This window comes from Rhamphochromis sp. 'chilingali' (assembly GCF_963969265.1).
Source record: "Rhamphochromis sp. 'chilingali' genome assembly, chromosome: 10".
Lineage (NCBI taxonomy): Eukaryota > Metazoa > Chordata > Actinopteri > Cichliformes > Cichlidae > Rhamphochromis > Rhamphochromis sp. 'chilingali'.
In genome coordinates, this window is record NC_137937.1 from 19,890,185 (window position 1) to 19,915,679 (window position 25,495).

Sequence of the window (25,495 nt, forward strand, 5' to 3'; positions counted from 1 at the left end):
TATATTTTTTAAGTTCATAGATTTAAAAAAAAAATCTTTTACTTTATTTAGTTTTTAACGTTTGATTAGAAGCAACACAAAAAAAACTTTCTCAGTCAATTCAGATTTGCAAAGTAATAAATCCTTCAAACAAAGACGAGGGGATGTTTTAAAGTAAGTAAGAGCAGCCAAAAAAAAGTAAACCACACACGAAGGACGCAGCTCATAATTCTCAGATGTAACGATCTCATTGTCGTTACTATAGCAAATCACTCGGGCATGCGCAGTTAAGCGATAAACACACTATCAGTCGCAGCGGTTGAGTTGGCCTGCAGATTTTGGCAAAAGCAATGAGGTAAGTCAAAGTCTTGAACTTGTTTTTACGGTTAGTCTTAAAGCTTTTTGTCAGAGGTGTTTGTCTTCGTTTTAATGCTCGTGGGTTTTTTTAATGCATGTTGCAGGTCAAACGATAAAAAACGATAAAACAGTAGCTCCCAAACTGAGAGACCACAAAAGAGTCCATGCTTGTAGTAATAGCTGGTAAATTGTACTTTTATATTTTCAGCGCATTTCCGTAGTTGTCCCTGTTGGGTAAAAATATGTGTCATTCAAAAGCTGGGACCTCCATACTGAGCCTCGTGTGATTCACTTCAGTGGGAGGAAATTATGTGCTATAGCTTTTGGGTGACTCCAATTACTGACCCTGCAACACTCTGGGGTTTTAAACCATTCTTCCTTTAATCATTAGAGACAGACGTGGTCAGACTGACTTGTATCAAGAGCTGTGGTTTCTTTATTTATTAATTAATCGTCTCTGCTGCACTGTGACTCAGCATGAGGATTGGACCAACCCTATAAGCGCTTTCCTTGAAATTAATGGTTAAACAATAGCTTTTTTTATTTTCACAACAGTGTTTAGTCTTTATCAGCCTCGATTAAGCCTCTTGTCATGTTAATCACACTGTATGACCTGATTCTGAAGTAAACTTAGAGGCTGATTAAGGGTTAAGAGGTCAAAATCTAACCAATCAACATGAGAAATGAAAGTGTACAAACAATACTTCCTTACAGTGAAAGGGCATGTTTGTTGTCATGTTAAATCTCTTTTTTGGGGGAGGGGGCTTTGGGTGACAGCAGGTAGCAGGAATGTGATATAACAAGTGGAGCTGTGTTTTATGCCACCAACTCTTTCCCTCCCCCTGGATGTCAGATCTGTTATTCAGCCCACGAACAATAGAAGAGGCTCTCTCTGTCTTAAAAAATTCTGTCAAGTCTGCCAGATCCCCCCCCCCCCCCCCCCCCGTGACACACTGGTACACACACTGTATCTGCCTCCTGTCCAACTCTTTATGCTTGATCCTAATTTTCCCCCGTCACACACACATTTAACCTCTCTGTCTTTCTCCAAAGGGCAGTGCTATTGGTCTGGGGTGTGTGTGTGTGTGTGTGTGTGTGTGTGTGTGTGTGTGTGTGTGTGTGTGTTTTGAAGGAGAGAGAGAGAGGGAGATGATGAAGCTTGGGAAGTAGAGCAAGGAGGCGGGACTTGTCACCATTCACGTGTAGTGCTGATGATGCTCCGTAGAGCATCAACAGAGTCTGTGAAAGAGGAAAGAGGAGAGGCCGCTTGGTTAAATAATAACTAGTCAGCCATGAGGAGCAGTGTGTCGCGCTGCTCTGAAGCTGAGCCAGACTGTCGGGAGGAGACACAGAGGTGAAACTCGGAAGTGGAAGAAGACATCTGAGACGTACCTGTACCAAGCACAGACGCTGCTGTTGCCATGGGGGGCTCTCTCAGCCAGCACAGGAAGGGATCTGTCAGCTCTCCTCGCAAGAAGAACAGCATGTAAGGCTAGATTCTTCATTTGTATGTTTGTCTGTGAGCGTGGGGAGATGCTCCAGCTCTTTGGTGTTTTGTCTAACGTGGATGCTTCTGTCAGTGAGGAGGAAGAGAAGTGGGAGATAAGGAATCAAAGTGCAGTTTTGGGGCACTGAGGCAAACAGGACTTTCTGTGCTAGGCAAATTTGCCCATCGTGGGAGTTTGAATACTAGTTAGGTATTCAAATCAGACTAAAGGCAGAAAGCAAGCGAGCTTGACTGAGGAGTGGCGCAGCTGATAACATGAGCTGAAGGTCCAAAGCAGTTCAGTTTTGACAGCTGCTGTAGTTACCACAGTATAAAACACAATGCTGCTGGCAGGTTTTGATTATGCCGCTGTGACCCTAATTCTAACCCTAATCTGCATTGCGTTAATCGTACAAATTGTGCAGTCCATTTCTTTCAGGTACTGCAGATTCCTGTTTCGTTCATGCATCATGTTTGACATCCTTAAAGACCCGTGAGATGTGAAAACCGCAGCTGTCTGGAACACTTATATTGAAAAAAAGGACATTTAAATGTTTGAGCTGAGGCTAGAAAGCACCCAGTCACCACTCATCCTCTTCTTTTTCTTAATCCTTTGTCACAAAGAGCGAGTCCTTTCACTTCGTCCTACTTAAAAGCTTTTCTAAGCTCCTTGTAGCGAAACAACAGTTTCGCATTGTGTGTTATTTTTGTGGTTCTTGTCAGTGGCTGTTAATATGAGAAGCACTGCCGCCATGTACTGAAACTGATATTATTTTGGAGATGGCAGCAGAACACAGAGAGCAACTGTAAGAAAAAGCTGCAGAGAACTCAAAGGGACAAACACTGAGACAAAGCCGTGTTTAAGAAATGCTCAGCTGGTTTAAAAAAAATCTCACCGCTCAAGCATACTCCAGTCTTCTGTATCCATCTGTGTTTTTGTAAGGTCAGATGGGGGTTGGGGTCCTCTTTGAGAGAACACTGGGAAACCAAACACTGCTGTGGGATAGGAGCTTTCAGCTTAGGATCTAAATTTAGTTGGCTTCATCATCCATTTTATATCCTAACTGGAGCAGTCTTAGATGTACACTGTTTTTTTTTCTTTTTTTTTTCTTTGCTCTCCAAAACCCCTGAACACGCAGAGAGAGTCTCACTTGGGAAAAAGCTGCCCTGCATTTGGAGCTCATTTCCTTCTCCATGGTACAAATCAATCTAACGTGGAGTGAAATGTCACTGTCTTCATGTATTGTGAATACATGAAGATGTGACAAATCTAAGGATAAGCATTGATTTTAAGCATAAGGCTTCGCTGTGGGGTATTACCAGCATAAAGATGAAAATCACGGCTAAATAATTGTGAAGTTAACAGGTAAAAACTTTGATTTGCACCATACATTGGATGTTGAAATGCAGTTAAGAATAAGTATAGCTATATTGGCTTTCTAATGGCAGTTAAAATTGTTTTGATTTGATTTGACTCCCTCCCACACTATGGACATGAACTGTAGTGTGGGAATTGTGTGCTCTTTTGTTCCTGTTGTAGTCCAAAACAGTAGCTCAGCTGGTGCCTGTGCATCAGTCCTCTCTTATTATCTCATCGCCTCATTCTTTCTCTCTTTGTTTTATCATGTCGCTGTCAGTCGGGTTATTTTAGTGCATTGCAGCACTGCAAGGGCTTCGGCTCTGATGATTGTAACTGTGTTCACTCCGAGCTAGTTTTCCACTCTGACGCAAATAATTGAATGTTCTCTATAAAATATTCAGGTACTCTTTCGCGATGTGCTTCCCAAAAGCATACCAAAGAATTTGGAGCACCAGTCTCTCTTTGTGTAAATTTATCTCTGTGTGTCTTTTATAACAGCCCTTCCCAAACTGAAGAATGCCACCGCCCAGACTGAAATCTGAAAATCTTCTGCTGTCCCACCAAAATTTTAATCACAGCTCTGATCAGCACATCAGATTAAGATAAAATAGTTTACTGCTTTGCAATTCTGAACTGCTAAAATTTCATAGACAAAAATGTTTTATTCACAACAGAACATAGAAAAGCTGTTGAATGTTTAAACATAGACATTTTACAGTTTCATGAAAGATATTTGGTCATTTTAAATTTGATGGCAGCAAAAAAAAAGTTGGGACGAGGCAACAAAAGACTGGAAAAGTAACGATAGACAGATTCACAAATCTGCAGGAAAACTGCATTTACAAACCTCACTGCATTGGCTCAGGAACTTTTCTGGAAAACCATTCACTCTGCCATCCACAAATGCAGATTAAAACTTTCATGCCATATTGATTGTCTGTTTTAGTTCAGACGATTAATATGTGAATGGGATCCATAAATGCTGCTCACTTCTCTGGACCAAAGCTCATTTAAAATGGACAGACGCAAAGTGGAAAACTGTTCTGTGGTCAGATGAATCTGGAATTCCTTTGGGAAAACATGGATGCAGCATCCTTTTATAGTAGGTGAGGTGAGCAACCATCCAGGCTTTTTTAGGGAAGGTCTTGCATATTTCAGCAAGAAAATGCTAAACTACATGCCTCATCAATGACAAGAGCATGTCTTCATAGTACAAGATTCCACGTGGTGAACTGACCTGCCTGCAGTCCAGACATTTCACCAACTGAAAACACTCAGAGCATCATGACATGGAAAATACAACAAAGGAGACCCAGGGCTGTTGAGCAGCTAGAATCCGATATTCCAGCGAGAATTAGAGAACATTCCTCTCCCCAGAGTCCAACAGCTGGTCTCTCAGTTCCCAGATGTTTACAGACTGTTGTTAAAAGAGAGATCTGTTACTGCCAAATTCAAAATGACCTCGTATTTTTCTTAACATGGTACATTTGAATTCTGTTTTTATTCACATTTCACACAGAATACCAACTTTTTTGGAAATGGGGTAGTAATTATTAACAACAGCATCAGGTTTCCACCTACCGACAGATGAAAAATTAAAATACCATAAATTCTTTTAGTAAGTTGATGTGGCAACAAGTGCAGCAAGAACAACCTGATTCTAATTCTCTGCTAATTCTAAAAGTCTGTGTAACCTCACTGGAGGGGTGAGGGCTATTATTTCTTCATCTTGGGGTTTGATGATGGTTTTGGAGAGAGAGCTGTTCAAAATCTCCCACGGGTGTTCAACTGGGTTAGTATTTGGTGATTTTGAAGGCCCTTGTGAATAACTGGCACCATTTTCATATAAATCTAATCATGCAGTGACCCCTTGTGTTCTATGGAGAACATTTAACATTTTTAAAGAGGACACTCCCATCCCATCAGGAGTGAAATATTTAGGCTGCCAAAGATGACACATGATTTTTTTTTTTACATTTATTTTTTGTGTCATGTTCACTCCTTTTGCATCCATGTTTTGTATTATTGAATCGCTGACTGAAGCTAGTGTTGGCCTTTGTGTCATTTCGTTTTTCTTACGTGAGGAATAGTTCCAAAAAATGACCACTAGATGGAGCCATATCTTTTAAGAAGCCAACATAGTGTTCCGTTTGGATTAGATAATATTACAACAGACTGTCTTTTGTGAGACATTAAACATGCTCTTATGTAAAAGTTATGGGAAAAGTGACTTATTTCAGGAATTCATGGCAACTGTCTTTAAAAGGGAATCCAGGCTCTGTTATGTTTGTATTCCACCAAGTGGAAGTTGAATCTGTTAAAAAAAATAAAAATAAAAAAATAAAATGTTACTTTTTAATTTTAGCCATTTGAGGTTGGACGCAGTAGCACTGGTGTGTACGTCACATGACATGTTTGCCGTTTAGCATTTGTGCTGTGTGATTGTTGATCAAAGAAGAACCATTCAAGGATGACATTTTGCGCATTCACTCGAATGCAGCTTCTAATTGAAACACAGCCGGAGCTGAAATCTAACATTAAAAGAATGTAAGCTGCAATTACACTGGACACAAAACATGCTGATGACTCTGTTATTCTTAGCTGTACTGGGGATAGAAACATAAAGTCAGGTTGGGATGACTGTTATAATCAAAGGCTTTGTAACCTTTTGGGGCTGACCAAAGTCATTTCAGCTACAGCTTAACTTTATTTTTTTTCTGGTAAAATGTGTCTTGCGGCCAGGAGAAAGACAAAAAAGCCAAATAATACCATAAAATACACAGAACAGACTAAAAGATGTAAAATAAAAATGTAAGACGTGAATAAGAGACAATAAGTGACCATAGTGTAGTATTCCTTGGGTATAAAGGCAACATTTCCAACAGTTTATCATAGCAATCTGCTCGTCTCGTGAGACACAGGGCCACTTTTTGTGAAAAGGTGAGCTTTTGTCCAGCTGATGAAGAGGGAAACGCAAGAATGTCCAAATTAAAAAAAATACTTGATAAATTTCAAAGTGAAATCATAGTATTCATCTAAGGACAAAGAGTATTTACAGGCAGTGTGTAAACTTTTATACTGGCGCTAAAGTGAGCGTCGGGCGGCTAACTTTATATCATCATGCAATGGATTAGGCATAGAAATAAACAGTTTGTGATAGCTGGGATGCCCCACTAATTCCTTCTTAGTCTACACACAAACACACACTTATCTCATCCAGTATCACATCACCTCTGCTGCGTCTCACAGACATGTTTATCACGGCCGATTTATTCTTAGCTCGTAACCACACATGCTGCTTTCAGTCAACATTTATTCCGTGATTAACGATGTGCATTCTTGCTACATTAACTGACAGCACACCCATATAATAGACGTGGTCCAGTGTGTAGGAGTGTGCCTTTTTAATGTGCCATAGTCGTTTCTTTTTGTGTGTGTGTGTGTGTGTGTGTGTGTGTGTGTGTGTGTGTGTGTGTGTGTGTGTGTGTGTGTGTGTGTGTGTTACTACGAGAGCCGATGACCACTTATAGGAGAACGTGTATGTGTGGGCTTTGCCACTGTTACTTGTGTGTGCTATTTGTGGTTTCAAGGTATTACATAAGAGTTGATTTTTTTTCCCCTTGTATTTTCCTCCTGCTTCTGTCCGCGGTCTGTGCCTCTGCCAGGGAGAGAGTGAGGGATATTTCCACTCACAGACGGTGTACTGTTTTACTTACTGTTTTCCTCGTATGGCCAGTTCACATCTCCAGGTGTTGCAGGGTGAAAAGTTTGTGCAGCACATAGTGTATATCACATATGGCTACTTTATTATGATTATTTAATGATCGTGATTATTTGAACTTTGAATAAACTTGTATTTCTCATTCTACACTGGACTAAAATGTTTCCAAACAGCTGGCTTGGTTTTAAGATCTAAAGCCATTGTTGTAACTGAAATTGAATAAATAATCTTGCATGGCCTTTTCACTTCACCTTTGTGTGCTGCTTGAAGGGCTTTGTTAGCTGCAGGCAGACCGTCCTCTCTAGGACAGACAGGTTTGTCTTCTCATCTGTCCTGATAAGGGAACAAAGGCGACTAAAAGCAAGCACAAACAAATGTTTGAGATTCTTCTCCCGCCCCAAACGTTCTTTTTCTTTTCTCTTTCATATCCCAGATCTTTTCATTTCTATTATCTCCCTCTTTCTGCCTCTCGCCTTTCTAACACTTCCCCCGTCTCTGTGCGCTTAATTAAATCAGTCTTTTCCGGTTGCCATGGCTCTCATTTGCTCTGTTTTCGCTGTCGACTCATCATAGGCTGAACAGAGCCTCTTTTTATGTGTTCGCCAGTGTGTAAAAAAATATGTGTGAGTGCACTGGTTAATCTTTCCCTCTCTTGCTGCCTGCGTGTATCTGTGGATCTGCTCAGTGTGATAATAGCGCTCCTGTCTTTCCTTCCACGTGTTTTGTGGGAGCAGTAAATGGCAGGACGGGCACCTTCAAATAAAAAGCATAAGCAATAAAATGCTTTCGTTCTCATTCCCAGGTCACTTTTTTCACAGTAGTTGGAGCTTCTTCCTGTTATTAGATTATTCATGGTTCATGTTTTTTTTGTTGTCAGAGAATACATCTCATCTCATCTGGCCTAGATACCGTGTGTGTGTGTGTGTGTGTGTGTGTGTGTGTGTGTGTGTGTGTGTGTGTGTGTGTGTGTGTGTGTGTGTGTGAGAGAGAGAAAGGGAGAGAGGTATAAATGTGAAAGCCTGGACTTACATAAGCCACCCATGAGCAACCTCAGAGGCATTTGTGTGAGCAACGATGAAGCTTTCAGCGAAATGCTTTATTCTGCCGGTGTCGTGCTGAGCTGCATCGTTACTGCTGAATTTAGGTTTGCTGTATTGATTTGTCCTCAGGCTGGCTTGGATCGTTTAAGTGAATAGTAGCTCTGTTAGTTGATGACATATTACTAGATCAGCAACTTTATTCTCAGCTCAGATTTTACTTGCCTGCATTATTATAAAGGTAAAGAGACTATTGTTAGTCCTCGTTAGAAATATTTAATCTCGAATCCTCTTTTTCATGCGGGCCTCTGTGTTGCCAAGTCAAACTGTTACAGCAAATTACAGCTAAAGTACCTTTCAGTCTCACTAAGCAAATTGACTGAGCAACATCTCAGTCATTTAATTTGTAAGAAACATCCTTCAATCCATGATAATAAAAAGCCAGGACGTCTGTTTTTAAAGCAGCCAAAGTTGTAAAGATTTTATCGCATCTGGAAAGCTCTCAGAGTACATACACCACCCACTTTGTGAGATGTGCCTTGGCCTTGACCTCTTTTTGCCTTCAGAATTGCCTTAATTTTTTGTGGCACAGATTCAACTGGAAATATTTCTCAGAAATGTTGGTCCATGTTGACATGATAGAATCACACAATTGCTGCAGATTTGTCAAATGTACATCCAAGATGTGAGTCTCCCGTTCCACCACATTCCAGATGTGCTCTGTTGGATTGAGTTTTGGTGGCTGCGGAGGCCATTTGTTTACTGTGAACTCAGTGTCATGTTCAAAAGTTGACTTTTATCCTGATAGTCTGTTATCCATGGTCCTGGATACACTGTGGTCATAAAGAGATGGATGTGGTCAGCAACAATACTCAGGTTTGGCTATGAGGTTTAAACGATGCTCATATGCCAAGAAAATATTCCCCACACCGTTACGCCAACATCACCAGCCTGAACCGTTGATACAAGGCAGGATGGATTGATGCTTTCATGATTTCTGATCAGCCAAGTTTTTGCCCATGTGAGCTGAGCCTGTTTCCTGTTCTGAGCTGACAAGAGTAGGACTGCGTGGTCCTCTGCTGTTATAGCCTCTCAGCTTCAAGGTTCGATTCAGAGATGTTCTTCTGCTTATCTTGACTGTTGCCTTTCTATCAGCTCAAAGCAGTCTGGTCATTCTCTGGCTCGTTGAATTAAAAAGGTATTTTTCTTGAGAGAGCTGTGGCTGACTGGATAGTTTTACAACTCTAGAGGTTTTGTGTGACAAGCATAGTAGCTAGCAGTTTGTGAAATGCTCAGAAATGCTTGTGTCATGATGTATAAATGAGTGCTTTAAGGTTTATAGTTGTGGGGGGAGGGGGTGATGTTGAGTAAATGGGCTTTACAGCAGGGTATAATTTCCAGATAGCATTTGCACCAGTCTTTTCAGAATACTTCATATACTTACAGCTTTTAAAATGTATATATGCCCTATTAATTCTTCTCCCTTAGCCTGATCACCTCATCCACTTTCTCTGTAGTAGTCTGTCTGCCCCAGAGAAAACCCTTCTTGCCTCTTTAAACAGGAAGCTTTGGCTCTCCTTTCCCCCCCTCTCCTCGCTTGACCCTGAAAGGATCGGCGCGGGGAAAGGCAAACTCCTGAGGATAAACAAGAGAGTTAGCAAACATGTGGGAGCAGGGCGAGCTGATGTCTGTTAACCAGCTGATCGTCCGCCCAGACAGAGCGGAGAGTGAAAAAAGGAGGGGAGCAGAGGGAGGAGTGAATACTGATGCTCCAGTAATCTGTGCCGTGTGAGTCAGTGCTGTTTAGAGCAGAGCGGCAACAGAAGCAGCTGCAGCAGTGTGAGGCACGTTTCTCTCTCACGAACGTCAACAAAGCAGAAGAGCAGGATGGGAAATCTGAGCGGCTAAGCAAGAGGAGGAAGTGAGACAGCAAACAGACAAGGCAAAAGAAGAGGAAGAGAATCAAAAACACAGATCGTGCACTCGTGTTCGCCGTTCTTTTCTTTTCTTTTCTTTTCTTGCGGCACTCCAAGATAAACTGCCAGTTTCGTTGACAGCAGTAGTAATCGAAACAGAGGAAGAGGAAGGTCACTATTAATTCTTAGAAGTGTCGTCACACTCGGAACTGAACGTGTCGCAAGGATGTCCTGGTTGTCGCCGGTCCAGTGGGCGAAATGGACGTGGTCAGCAGTGACTGGAGGTTCAGCTGATGATGGGCAGCCCGCAGCGAAGAATAACGGAGAAGACATGTAAGAGTGCATGAAGTGAATAGAGAAACATAGCTGCTGCAGTATAATAAATACACTCTGATAGAGAAGATTTGATGCCACGGACTCTCACAGGTTGATTGTGAATGTGGGTGTTTGTGTGATGACTTCCCTGAGTCATGCTGACAGGTGGTGGTTGTATACAAAGAGACAGAGCATCACTTACAGCAGACAAACTGCTCAGAGCTGTGATAATCTCTGATGCTTTCCTGTGCTGAGGATTGATGATGCTATCATTTGCTAAAAACAGATTCTTGTTTAAAACACAGGCGCTCAGGTTGCTGTTTCACGAGTGTCTGTTTTATGTGTTTTATGTTTCTTTGAGAAACCAACGGTAGGACTGCCTAGGCCTGTTTTTATGTGTGTTTGGGTGTTTGTGAGGGCTCTGTGGTAGTTGGAGAACAGTTGCTGAAAACTGTGGGCAGGAGAAAAAAAACCCCACAGTTTCCAAAGCTTTAGATTTTCTTTCTTGTCCATTTCTAGTCTCCAAGTAACCTTCCAAGATTGCAGCCGTTGGGGCCGTCACTGGGATGTGACTCAGTGTGTGTGTGTGTGTGTGTGTACACAGTGAGGGGGTGAGTGGCTATGTGTATTAGGATTAGCTGCTGATGGTGGGGTTGTATGGAGCCCCAGAGTGTCAGTGTGTTTGTGTGAGCTGGTTATCAGAGGTGAAGTGTGGCTGGGACTGTGAGCTTTGTTGCTTGTTGTGCTGTCTTTCATTAGAGTGCAGACATTTTGATGTGCTTTGAAGTGACTGACACACACACACACACGCACACACACACACAAACAAACCCTTGCTGTTGATGTCCCTCCTTTTTTTTTTTAAGTCTCTCCACAGTTTGGAAATAAATTTTGGCTGGTTGCCGTGGCAGCTGACACAGCAGACCCAAAGACTGCGTGTGTGTCTGTGTTTGTGTGTTGCGGGACACAGTGTGTCGTTACTAAAGAGCAAAGGATGCAGGTGGCCTTGTAGTGCTTCACTTCCTCTCCTCTCCCTTCCTCTAACTTCCTTTAAAATAAAAGCACTTTATGTTTGGTCACTTTGAACTTTCAGCTCTATTGTGCTTGGGTCACTTAAAAAAACGTGAATTCCATACTGAAAACCTGTTCTGTGTTTGTTAGAAGGAACAAGACGATCCAACGCCCCAAAACAGCATTCAAAGTTTTATAAACATAATTTAGTAGCTGTTTGTAGGACATATGTGCAGCTTATGAAGCTTTTAAGTGCCTCTCTGTTCTCACAGACAGCACACCGTTGTCTGAAACGCTTTCTTTAAACCAGACAATGTGATGTTTATTTTTATCCCATCTTCTAAAGATTTTTGCAAATACAATGTTGTATATTGTGTTTTCACACTTTCAGCACATTTTATTTTCAAAAGGCAACATTTGACTTTTAATTCCAGATAATACCATGAATAGTTGAGCTCAGTTGTAGCTCAGGTTCATGAATCTATTCATTCCTCTGTCTCACAGTTCGGACTCCGAGGGGACCTTTGAGACTCCAGAGGCCGAGTCTCCGAGTGTTGTGAAGCTGCTGGGCCAACTGGACAACTCCAACCACTCAGGTGAGATTGCTCAGCTGCCTAGCTAGCCCAGTGTTCGTACACTTGTCATAATCCACCCTACCTGCAGGATGAGCGTGATTGGTGGTACAGAAAAGGCAATGACTCTGTGTCCTCTTATTTAACAGACATGAATTGGTTTCTAGTCATTTCATAAACAAAATAAGCTTTTTGCTTGAGAAAATGAAAACCTGATTAACAAAATTGGTAAACCACATTTATTCTATTAGCTACACATATTCAGTTATTTAATCAGCCAATGACATGGCAGCATTTAGGCACACAGACATGGTTAATATGAGCAAACTGAGATTAAGGAAGGGTAAGAAAGATGATCTAAGTGAGTTAAACAGCATGAAAACATGTATACATTCTGCTGTATGATGTAAGGGTGTGTAACTGTTGACCATGTCCATCCCTTTATGACCACACTGTGCCTGTGTGTCTTCTGATAGACATGCACACAATTAATCTCGCACTGAGAAAATTAAGTTATCACGACAAGGCTCAGGAAGATAAAGTTAATTAAAGATGTGGTAAAAATAAATAAATAAATAACCCTATCACCCCGATTTGTATGGACAAATGGTTACCAAATGCAGTAAATTACACAGATTTTTTTTATATATGTACTTACAGTGCAGTGGGAATGATAATGTTTACAGATGGGTTTTTTAGCTGGTATTTATCCTGCGTGGTTATTGTGCAGTCTGAGTGCTGTTGGGATGAAGCACCTACGCCCTGTCCTACACTGTGGCTGCAACAGTCGACTCCTGAATGTCTGCTTACATCAGGATAATGGACCATGCCACATATTTCCAATCATTTGTGATTTTGTTTTAGCTCTGAGAGGGGTGTTAAAAGCACCTCTGCGCATGAAGCCTAATCGGACTGACTGCTGACACTCACAGGTGGGGCTGGGTAACAAGCCGGTTTTTCTTGTGTCACACAATGCTGAAAATTAGTCTTCCATACTTTCTATAACATGTATTTGTATTGGTACGGAAGCACAGATAATCCATAAGCGTTTCAAACAATACCTGGCCTAATTCTCAGGTAGCTGCTAAGATGTCTGATCTAAATCTGCACTGAGAGTCAGTTTAGACAGGCGGACATAAAGAAATATGTCACAGTTATTGTTATTACTTAAGAATAATAGCTTGTTGAAGACTAATACTTTCATAATTATGCCTTCTCTTTTGGGTTGGATTTGTTTTTGCTTTCTTTTGTAATTTGGAGAAAAGTGATACTTTTGTTGTAACAGTAGTATTTACGCTAGTGTGCGTTTAAAATGTTCAGACAATGCAAAGTTGCTTTGTGTAACTTCATACTGGGAATATTATGTTGCTCATTATGCAGTTTTAGCGTGCCAGAATCTGGTCTCGGATCGGCGTACTGTGATCTGCTCAAAGTGTGCTTATGAAAGGTAATCAGACATGTAAATGAGCTCACTTCAGTGGGGCACAGACTTGCAAATGACGCGGGCTGAATCCTCTCTTTTTGAACCTGCCAGCAAGGCCTACTGGGGTGCTTCTCACCCCCTCTTCCTCAGCTGTCCTGCTTTCAGACACGCACAGACACAAGTACCAGGCATTACCATGGCGATGGCGTTTCTGTGTGGAAGCAAATGCGATTGTCACGTGTTTCTCCATGTCCTTTAATGATGATTAAAAAGTTATTGATTTCGTCTGTGTGTGTGGATATGTTGTGTCCATTTTGCACGGATGTGTTTTGTAACCACAGTATATGTGAAGCTATGCCACACAGTAATAGAGATTACCGTATTTGTTATTGAAAGTAGTTTTTGGGCTGAAACAGTCACGTTAAGTTAAAAAAATCTGGGTTAGTTTCATGAATAAAAGATCAACTGTGGAGAAACTGATACTCGGGTTCCCTATAATTAGAAGACTTGTGGTTCTGGGAAACTACTGCCTTTTCTTGGGAACATCCACACACCACAATCTAACTAGATGTATTATTTAAACAATAATGAAGATGAAACCTTAGGCAGTTGTGTGTATGCTTGTATTTGTTTCTCTGTTCAGTCTTCTGTTGCTTTCTTTTTCAGTGAGCTGTGAATCTGTAATTCAGCTTGATGTTGTTTTTGTTGCTAAGCCACGTGGTGGTGGTGCATACGTCCTTTGCATGACTGGGTGTGGTTCCTCTACATCTGTTCCTTGTCTCCAAAGGGCGTTTCTGTTGTGTGCCCGAAAGTATCCTGATTTCAGCTGAAGCTTAGTTGAACTTATTCTGTGATTCAGTTAGCCTCACGTTAGCATTCGATCAGAGCAAACTGTGTGAGAAAGAGCTGAAACCACAAAGCCTCGATTCATGTTAGCGTACGGAGAGGTCCCTGTTGCGTTATTAACGGGCGTAGTATTGTAAGTTTAACAGTATGTGGATGGGTGAGGGGGTCTGACTTGTTATAGAGATTCCTGTGTTTCAGCAGCAGTGTGATTCAGCTGCTGCTGTGGTGGTTAGCTAGCTCTTAAAGACATGTATAAGGACACAGGAAATGAAGTGTTCTTTGAGGAAGCCAGCAGCCATTTTAAGTGCTCTAACAGGAGAAGGAAAAGTTTCATGAATCACTACAAGGTTAAATCCTCCAGAGACAGATGCAGTTTTAACATAGACACAGGACGGGGATGTGAGGTTTCGTGGTTTACAATCAGAGAGTCTGGAGGAACTGGAGGAGTGGATTTATAGATAGCAATGCTTTGCACAAGTTATTACATTTAACATGTTGGTTAACACCCCTATTGTATTCTTTCATTAGCAGCAAATTATGATGCAAAATGTTAGTGTCAAAGTTACAGTATATTATGTGCCTTCTAATCCATCCACCTATGGTGGATGCATCAGGGGCAACTCAGGGTTCAGTATCTTGCCCAGTGGAACTGTGACAAGCAGCCATGGGGAGCAGAGTTATTATAGTTTTTGTATTTTCTGAGTAGTTTTTTATTTTAATTTCATTTTGAAATTTTGTTTAATTTAGTTTCAGTTAGTTAGTTTCCACAGTGGATTTTCTTGCGTCAGTTTAGCTTTTATTGTTTGAAAGTGTTTAGTTTAAGTTTAGTCCTTGTTATTACTGAATGGAGTACATATGTCAGAGGCCAAATGCAAGGAAACCAGTACAGTGTCACAGTCTTGTATACATCCAAAGTCTTTACAAACACATCCATCGAAGGCTCATCAGGCAAGTTGTAATGAAATTATTACTAAACTGAAACTCAGAACGTCTGCTGAGTTTCCAAGCTCACTAAATAGTTTCAGGTAATTTCTTTGTCGAAAATCTAGTTTTTATCTTTATTAGAGTTAACCCTTTTTTGTAGTTTAAGTCAGGTCAAGTCAGCTTTATTTGTATAGCACATTTAAAAGACATCAAGCGCCGGCCAAAGTGCTGAACAGAGGGACAATGTAATCAAACAAAAGAAAGAATTCAGATAAATGAGGTAAAAAAAAAAATTGTAATAACCTTGATGGGGAGCTGGGTAGTAAACCTTCCGATGGCCAGCTGTCCCGCTCCACCTCACGATATACTATATGGACAAAAGTATTGGGCCACACCTCTCAACCTTTGAATCCAGGTGTTTTCCGTCTTAGCTCGCCCTTTTCCCTCATTTAATTTCTTTTTTTTTTTCACAGTACAAAGGTTAACTAGTTAACTTATATGACAAACTAGCTAAGTAGTGACATTTAAATAGAGGATTCTTTTTGTTTCTAGATTGTCAGTTCTGTAGTCTGTACGGAGCAGTTCGTTGACTCTTTGTCAGCATGTTAAGTGTTTGAACTATATAATTTTTCCAGCTGCAAATCTCAGATGAGATTGGCTCCCTCTTCACCTGCCTCACCAAAACATAACTGGATCCTTTGCAAGTGATCCTGTACAGAAGCTTGTTTGACACAGATCCTGATTTTATTACAGCTGTTTTCTCTCGATCACTTTCGATACAGCTCTTCAGGATCACAGTCACATTAAAAATATCTTTGCAGCCCTGTGGCACAAGTAGATCGATAAAGGCTGTCAGCAACATATGAGTCTGTTTTTAGGGTTTTGCATCCTAAATGTTGAAACTCTCACTGTAGAGAGTTGAAAACAGCTTCCGTAAACCTACATTAGTGCGCATTTTAGTCTCCACATGTGTTTAAATCAGCATACCCAAATTGTAAATAAACTGACTTCTATTTTTCGTTTTTTTTCCACAGTTTTTCCTGATGTTACAAACCACATTTTGAATACAGTCTCCAGTCAGGATCTTGGTACCGCTCCATCCCAAGAGGTCGATTCTCTGAACAACCTTACCAGCTCCTCGCCTGACAACAGCAGGTTCAGTTTGGATCAGAACCTTAATCTCACCCTCAGTAACAAACCCGAAGTGGTCATTTCCCCATCAAAGACTCTTCCACAGGCTGCCCGGCCTCCGACGCTGTCTGTCGTCTCTCCGCTGAACAAACCCGATCCCTCCGAGGTGGATGACGAGGCTCCGGTGACGTCCGACTCAAGCCCGGATTCAAACTTGACTCTCAGTCATGACATTAGTGTGGATTCGGATTTGCTCAATGGCAACATGGACTCTGACATTTCGCTACCAAGCACAAAACTGACCTGCGAGCCCAAAGGGTCAATTATCACGTGAGTACGTTACAGACTTGTATACGAAGCCCTGTCCTTTCCAGTCATCAGCCATAATCATCCCTGTTCCAGTCGGTGACTGCAGTTACACAAATGCTGAATCTGAGCCAGGGTGACTCACACATTTTCAAGCTGAACAAGTGCTTTTCTCTTTTAGTGGCTGTAGGGAACAGTACTGAATGCTCACTATTGTCCTCAATGAACCTAGGAGATCAAAGTGTTCCCATTTTAATCAGCCGTGGTCGCCTGTTGTGTGTCTTGAAAAAGTCCTGTGAGCTGTTTTTTCTTCTTCTCTTCTTTCTAATGTAATATTCAGCATTATCGTGTTTAATAATGCTTTTTTTTTTTTTTTTTTTTTTGCAGTAGTGTTGGTTTTATTTTAAGAAGTTTTAGAATTCAGTCAGAAAAGATTTTATTTGAAATGCCTGCTTTTAACCCGTGGATGCTGATGAAAGGCTGGATGTTGAAGTCCTGTCTTCATACCTGGATTAAGTATTTTTAAGAAAAGCTTTGTTTTTGCAAAAAGATTTTTCTCTTCAAAGGTATTAACCTCCTTAACGTTTCTGTAACCCCTCGTCGTACGATGTTAAGATGTCAAGCATCGCCCTCTGGTGGTTTTTAACCAGAACTCCATATTTAACACTAATTCGAGCTTTTAAAAAAGATTCGGCACAGGCATGGTTATTTTTTTTTTCCTGTTTTTTAACTAATGGATGGTTAAAAAAGCAACTTAACTGTTGTTTTATTAACATATCCCAAAAATGATCCTGATGTGAAATGGCATTCGGAATTTTATTGATATTTCTTTATGCATAAACTCAATGTGCTTAACACAGAAGATTAAAACAAAGAAACAAATTTTTATCAAATTAAAGTCAAAAACACATTATAGTTAGTTATAGTTAGTTTTGTGAGTTCACAATATCATTTCAGTTATTTTTAGTGTTATTTATTTTATTTAAGAAAAGTGTTTTTGTTTTGTTTTTTACCTAGATTTTATTTTTTATTTTAGTTTTAGTTATTCAGGGTATCTGAGTGGACGATAACATATGAGGGTAAAAATAGCACCGGCAGGTAGATGTTTAGGACATGTTTGGATGATCGCTTTATCTGCCGTCTAGTTTTTGCCTCAGTTTTCAGTTTACTAAAGAACAATAATCCTGCACTCACCTTGTGTTTACCCTGACTCCTATCCCGTCCTCTCCTGTGTCTTTCCTTCCTTTTCCTTCAAACCCTGTCATGCTGTGTCCCTTTTCTCTGTGTGGCCTCAGGACTGCTGAGCAAGTCCATTTCCTCTGTGTTCTGTTGTAAGTACTTTGTAACTGTAGGTGCAGAAATGTTTGTGTGGTGTAACTACAGCTCTTTTTTTTTTTTTTTTCTTTTTTTTTGTCTTGCATACATTCATTAATTCTCCTTTGATCACAAAGTGAAGGTGGAAGAAATTGTGGAATTCATCTTATTAAGTAGATGAGAGAAATGGTTTAGTGGTAACCCTATACATCCCTCCAATGCTCTGTGCAAATGTTATTTAAATTTGGCAAACAGCTTCTTCATTAATCTGCTTTTTTTTTGCTGTGTGTAATTCAGCACTTTTAGCAGAGCATGCGAGCTCAGCACACACAAAGCAAAGCTATGCGGCCCAGCTGTAAGGCTTCCTCTGTCTCCTAATTTCTCTTCTCATCATCACACTTGTCCACATGTATGCACACACGGACGTGATCTGTTTGTGTTAGTGCTGATGTTGTCGTTTGCCTTCATATTTAGGAACTCCTGCAAAGTAAAGCAGAACCAGCCGATCCAGAACGACTTTAACGGACAGGTAAGCACTAATAGGTTTTCTGCTGTTGAGCAACTTCAGACTCGTTCATTAGCACTGCAAACTACATGCAATGGCTATGGATGATTGAGTTTGCTGCTGTTGAAGGATGACCATCATGGAGACCACGCCACAGATGAGGAGAAACTGGCGAGCAGCGTTGGGGTCAAACCAGAAAAGGACCAGAACAGTGAGTCAAATGATTAATTTAGGTTTATTTATACTTTTATACTGTATTTACTTTTCTCATGGCCACTTCACCATAATACACACAGTACACAGGGCACACACTATCCCAATATCAGATAACTGTTAATAATTGTCAGCCTGCATCAGCTTTCCACTTGGATCAAACAATCAGCCAGGGTTAATCAATACTGCACATCAACTAGGTCATCTTTGCTGTACCGTCACATACACAGTAATCATTAACTTCACATGTAATTTTGCATCACATTGAACCCTGTTACTTTGTGAGTTATGAGCATGAGAAAGTGAAAGAAAATCATTATGAAAATGTGCTAGGGGGCCTAGAAGCATTGAAATACAGCTCACATTCACAATAATTCAAATATATGTAGTGAGTGAAATACTTACATCATAATTTAAAAAAAAATAAATGCAATTAGATTTTACGCAACAAAATGTTGTTTAGAAGAATACATTTATATTTTGTGTACTGTAACCTAGTCTGTTACATTATATGGCACTAAATGACCCAGTGACTGCTGTTTCCTTCTAGTCCAAGATTGCCAGGTGACATCCAAACCTGAGGCATCAGACTGCTGCTCTGTGGTGAGATACCGTCACATTTTCCCACCCAGTCATTTCCCTACATCTGCTGCATGTACAATCCATTTAAAGACAGCAAAAGTCTTACTATATAGAGCAATTTCACTGTTAGACCAATGATTTTTGGCTTGAGGCTTTCATGTTGGTCAATGTGCTGTTGGAGCTTTGACCTTTTTAGTCTTTTTCCCTCCTCCATGCATCTCCATGGAAGTAGGTGAAGTTGTGCCAGAAACCTGGTCTATTTATACATCATCAAACTAGAAGCTGTCGTGCATATTCTTTGTTTGTTTGCACCCTCCATGATAATACCATCTAGTGAACACTAGGTGGGGCTAAAGCAATATTTTATGTCTCAGGCAAAGCTTTTAACATTCATGAGTCAAGTCTTTGACTGACAGTCTGTTTCTCATTTGTTCTAGTTTGCGTAGCGTCTGTGTTAAAAATAAAAACGTTATAAGAAAAAATAAAGAATAATGGTAATGAGCACTTAATTGTAAGCTTCCCATGTAACATATATAACTCCAATAATTATGACACTTTATGTGAAATAGTAAATGCCATTTGTGGACTACATTTTGGCTATAAATATGACTTTGGAGAAATACCAATGCACCGATGCCTATCGTACTTCCTTAAATTCACAACTGGACAAATTATTTTGAGATTTGTGGGACTTTGATGTTGCGACCAAATTTTAGCTGGATGAAAAGAGGGCAAAATGCAGCCTTGATGTTCAGACCGAATTTTAGGCAGTTTTCAAGTAGAAATGGTAACATCTCTACTTATATTGTTAAATAGACTGTAATTAACAGGATTTATGGTTATATATAAAATAAAGAAATTACCTGTTTTGCAAGTATCTTTATGACTCTGCATTATTGTACCTACATTATAAGGAATCCATTTCTTTTTGGCCACTTAAAACATCTTTGTGGAACTGTTATATTATATCTGTTGCAATTTCTGCTGCCATCTTGGCCAGCTCTGTCTTGAAAAACTTTTTTTTTTTTTACATCAGTGACACTTTTTAGCAGGATAAACAGAGGATATATAAAAGTCACTTTGCCAAAAAAAATGATTGGAACTTCTGCCTTGTGACAGGAATGTTGTTTGTGGCTCTAAATGTAGTCTAGTATAAATGCAGTCTGCAGACAAAACACTCACTTTAAAAACAATGGCTTTGACGTGTCCTGGCATGTTCCAGCACTATGTGTAAAAGTAACAGTGGTACTTTGCTGCTTCATAATAAATTAATTGATACTTCTGCACAGTAAAAATAGAAAGATTGTCTGGCTGAATGCTCAGTGTGCAGTTTAGAGCTCAAAACTAGTACAGTACTGATACGATGACTTCACTGTGCTGCAGGAGGTATTTAGTGTCTGCCACTGTGCTCAGGTGACAGATGGATTATAATTATCATTCAGCAGATTAGAATATGACAGCCGTAATCCAGGGAAGGACAAAACAACAGAGGAGAGAGAGACGGAGAGAAGGAGGAGGATTGAGGTCTGTAAGAACGCTGATCGAAAGCCAACGGCTGGTGTGAGGTGAAAGATGAGCAGTTTGAGAGAAAAATAAAAGGGAAAACAAAGAGAAGGAAAGGAGTTGGTGTGTGGAATATCTTCATATAACAGAAAAGTTACACAAAAACAAGAAAACAGCACAGTTTACATGGAATATATGGTGTAAATATAAAACGGCATTGAACGCTAAACCAGTACAGAGAAAAGCTTTGTTAAAGTGTGCAGTTTGTTCAGTTTTATGGGAGTTTTGTTGAATGCTGTTTCCCAAAATAGTGAAAACTGTTTGTGGCCTAGATAACTTTAAATTCTCGACGGTTTAGTGGGTAAACCGCTTATTAGCCCCGTACAAAAGAAAAAGACACAGGAGAGCATGACTGATTTCCTTCTGCTCTCAGCAGTATGAAGACACGTGCAAATTGAAGAACAAGTCGGGGGGAAGTGAGATGCAGAAAACGGGAAGTCAGGTCCTGGATTCCATCTGCATCAGTGAGGCAGAAAAACAGGCTGTTCTCACCCTTATCAGAGAGGAGGTACACTCTTCTATCACACTCATTCATCAGTGTTGCATGTCATCAGTGTACTTATGTATTTATTTTTATTTTTTTACTTTGACAAGGTTTCATTCATGCACACAGTTCATGCTCACAGGAAACGTCTTCTTTCAGATCATCACTAAGGAGGCTGAAGTCAGTGACTGGAAGAAAAAGTATGAAGACTGCAGGAAAGAAGTGGATGAGATGAGGTTAGAAATATGAGAAGCCACTACCATGAGAGTGGTCGCGTAAGGTTTTGATAAACTACGATAGGTTAACTTATCTCACCTCTATCACCTTTAAAAGCAGAATGAATGAATATGTAGCCCTTAGAAACCATTCTGTGTCTTATTACAGAAAGATTGTTGCAGAATATGAGAAGACAATTGCTCAGATGATTGGTGAGTGGAAATACTGAGAGATATATTTGAACAATTTTTTTTTTCCATCAAATCAAAATTTTCCATTAAATCAAACATTCCAAAGAATTTGTGTTATCTCTTATCGAGCCTGCAGTTATGATTTCTTATGTCGCATCAGTGAAAAACCAAATTCCTTCCTGCTTGTGAATAAAAATGCAATATTTCAAGCAGTTGAGTCTGAGAAAAAGTTGTGTACCACGCCTTAACAATAGCTGCTGCTTCTTCTGTCAGAGGACGAGCAGCGCAACACTGTGAGTGCCCAGAAGGCTTTGCACACAGTGACGATGGAGAAAGACGCTGCCCTGGCAGACCTGAACTCAGTGGAGCGCTCGCTTTCTGACGTCTTTCGCCGTTACGAAAATATGAAGAGCACCCTGGAGGGCTTTAAGAAAGTAAGGGGTATATGCCTGTCAAGTCCAAGTGCTTTGATGATGAGCTGATAGTAGCACAAATTGGAGGATTGTAAGAGGATTTAGGTCAGAATAAGGTTGGATGGTATCCTGTGATTAAGGGCAGTGGTCTTAAGAGCAACAACACAGGTTTAGATCAATATTTCATGGTTCCCATCTTCGTCAGATGCCACATAAAAACTAATTGTATGCTGAAATCTTTACCTCAGTTTGGTCCAGGACTTAAATAGACTCCTCACTTTATGTGGTTCTATTGGAAAGACTTCTAGGTGTAAACGTGTTAAATCACAGTGTAGGGCATTACTCTAGTTAAAGACTCGAGTTAAAGGAAGAATTAGAATAACAAAAGCATTCACTGTAAAGATGACTTCTAAGGTGCACTGTGTTTGTTTCCTCGTGGAGAATGAAGAGGTGTTGAAGAAGTGTGCACAAGAGTATCTGGCCAGAGTCAAGCAGGAGGAGCAGAGATACCAAACACTAAAGCTGCATGCAGAGGAGAAACTGGACAAGTATGTAGAGAGCAAATATAAAACTACAATAAGAAACGAAACACTCGACAGATTCAGTTTCTGTTAATTATCTCATTTCATGCATCTCTTAGAGCTAATGAGGAGATCGCTCAGGTGCGTGCAAAGGCGAGCGCAGAAAACATGGCGATGACCGCCAGCCTGAGGAAGGAACAGATGAAGAACGAGTCTCTGGAACAAGCCCTGCAGCAGAAGGTGAATTGCATCATGGATACAAAATCTGCTCTGAGCCCCATTTTGTGTGTAGTAGTGATGGACGGGCTGACAGAGGAAGTCAGGCAGAAGGCTCTTTGGACTATTATGTTTAGAGAAGACATTGTCATTTATAGCGAGAGTAGGGAGCAAGTGCAAGAGAGTCTGGAGAGGTGGAGGTATGCGCTTGAGATAAGAGCAAGCAAGACAAGTGTGAAGCTGCAAGGAGCAGAGATGGCGAAGGTGGATGAGGTTAACCTGGGGTCAGCGATCCAAACAATAGACAATGCATTTCAATTCACTTTTATATACAACGCCAAATCACAACAACAGTCGCCTCGAGGTGCTTTATATTGTAGGGTACACCCTACAATAATACATGACCCCACAATAATACAGTAATAAGACAGTGAAGAAGAGAGTGCAGGCAGGGTGGACATGCAGAAGGGTGGTGTGACAAAGGTCCATAGTAGGGATGAGGTGAGAAGGATGCAGATGATCCGCTGTGGCGACCCCCAAAGGGAAAAGCCAAAAAAGTAGTTGAATACAATAAATAGTCTGGACTTGGACTGGATCATTTCCAAATAAGCGTACTTAAAGAAACAATCCGATTAATATTTACATATGATTTGCACTTGTATTTGTTAAACTAAAGGGATCATGCAGCTGGCTTGCGCTGCCACACAGCTGAGGTGCACACCATGAAAGTTTAGTTACAGCTTGTCACACTTGAACGATCACGAGCCACTTCCTTCTACAGTGAAGTTCGCTAAATAGAAATTTGTTCCTACATGAAACTGCTTACAAGAAAACTTTTGTTGTGTTTTTTCTTCTTCTGGGTATCTAGGTCATGATTTCTGTCAAATGACAGCGCTGCTGAGTTTTTAAAAAAGCATTTTTGGTGGTTAGACGGTATTTACTTACTTTCCTCTATTCTGTTTTTTTACAGAATCAAGAGATCGAAGAACTGACAAAAATCTGTGACGAGCTGATTGCCAAAATGGGAAAAACAGACTGAGGATTTCTTTATGGGAATCAACCATGATTGTCCGTTCCTCTGGCCCCGTGCATGCATTCATCCCTGAAGCAGTTCTTATACCCTGTGCCTGCCCTGCATCTCAGAGCCTGCTTATGTACAGACGTCTAAAGTAACTTCTTGTATACTACGATTGCACTACATGTGACAGGAACCAAGAACGCTCTATACATGTTAATTACGTGTGATTATCTTAGTTTGTTTTGACTTCGTGCCCATTTTGAGGCCATCTGGGGGCCTTGTGCTTTTGTCGATCATTCCAGCGAACAACAGCTCACTTGTGACTCAACTTAATTTTCCCAGCAGCTTAACCGCTAAATTCCCAGCAACTCCTCATGTAGGGTGACATCAGATTTAATCTAGGTCGAGATTTGTTTTAAAGTTACATTTCAGCTCAGTTTTGTAGAAGGAATATTTTCTATAAAAGAAGCAGTCTATAAAGTGTATTTTTCTACGACGCAAACGTGGGTTTTATGCTCACCGAGGAAGGCTCAGGGGTATTTCGTCAGGGTTGAATGAGGTCAAGGTTAAAGTCAAGCTGCACAAAACGGGAAGAAAGGGGTTTAGGATCATTTGAGGAAGTACAGCAGCCCACAGAGGCTTTTGTTTGTTTGTTCAGTTATGATATTGAAAGCAAGCTGCACATAATTAATATCATTTGTTTAAACTGGTTCAGACGGCGGCACGTTTGGGATGCTCGACAATTCAAAAAGCCACAGAATATTAATCAGTCACTTTATATGTAAAAAAATAAATAAATTAACCTGACAATCACATAAAAATTCACGGCTTCATCCTGTGTGCATAAACACAAATTTGACTAACTGGTGTTAATGATCGCGAACAGCTGGAAAGGAGAAAAAGAGTCACTCTGTATGTCAGCTAAAGGCTATTATATTATTTTAAGTGCTGCTGTTCTGTGTGTCAACAGTTTTTGTTTAACTTTCAGTATGTCACCGATTGCTCACTAAATCACATTTATCTCTCAGACTTTGACACCTTTGTATTTTTTTCCATTGCTTATGTGCGATGATGAACATGTGAGCCTTATTGCTTGTGTTTACAGCAGTACACTACTAATGCAAGAGAAAAATATCAATTTATTGCATGTTTACTTTCACATCTCTGCATTTTTCAGAATGCACACAGTTTTTTCTTAGCACACCAATAAAAACTAGATCGGCACAGCGCCGCAACAACAGTAAAATTAGAGCTGGTTCCTATATTATACAGAAAAAAGTTTTCTCTTTTAGAAAAACAAAAGAAATGTGTGAAAAGATCAAAGCTCATTCAGGTTTTATCATAAACTAAAAATATAGGCCTTTCATTTTGGTGTTGGTACTTTTTGGTCAGTCACTACTGTAACTTTCTTAATGTCGGATAACTTAATTGGCTTTGTAACTTTAGCCCCTGTAATTATTTAAATATATATTTGTGAATTAGAAATGACGATCTCACTCCTGTGTGGAAGCGACTTGAGCGTTTGTACATCCTTCCTGAATAAACCTAAATAGAATTTGTTCTGCTATGTTTGATTTTTGTTTTCCTGTCTGAGTTCTCTGTATGTGTCAGTGTGCATGTGATGGCCGCAGCTTTGGACTCGCTGCTGATTACGATGCATACCGCTTACATTTTGCACATGCATTACATTTTATATGCACACTGTAAAAAGCTTTAGTAGTTAGAAAAACAAACAAATTACCTCATAATTCTGTTAATAACACCAAACTAACCGTGTGTCTCTCCCTGGGAAAGCTTGCTTTAAGTCAATTACAGCAGTGTGCTGGCTGTGCATCATAGATGGAGATTACAGCGATAAGACTTTAATGCCCTCAG

At 40.3% G+C, this 25,495-nt stretch overlaps 1 protein-coding gene across 4 annotated transcripts; it reads left to right on the top strand.

The window, feature by feature from the left end:
* The first annotated feature begins 261 nt into the window (after positions 1-261).
* LOC308403871 (transforming acidic coiled-coil-containing protein 1-like) lies at positions 262-25,187 on the top strand. 4 transcript variants are annotated; one of them, XM_080893665.1, is made up of 13 exons: positions 262-334; positions 11,687-11,778; positions 15,982-16,408; positions 18,173-18,227; positions 18,333-18,414; positions 18,967-19,019; positions 20,935-21,069; positions 21,205-21,281; positions 21,430-21,473; positions 21,726-21,886; positions 22,307-22,413; positions 22,506-22,626; positions 23,573-25,187. In XM_080893665.1, exons 1-13 carry the CDS (start codon positions 330-332, stop codon positions 23,639-23,641), a joined length of 1,428 nt encoding a protein of 475 aa, XP_080749791.1. In that variant the 5' UTR covers positions 262-329; the 3' UTR covers positions 23,642-25,187. The 4 variants fall into 4 exon arrangements, with proteins under 4 accessions (XP_080749791.1, XP_080749790.1, XP_080749788.1 ...); XM_080893664.1 differs by lacking the exon at positions 262-334 and adding an exon at positions 1,452-1,822; XM_080893662.1 differs by lacking the exon at positions 262-334 and adding an exon at positions 9,731-10,189.
* Positions 25,188-25,495: the final 308 nt, after the last annotated feature.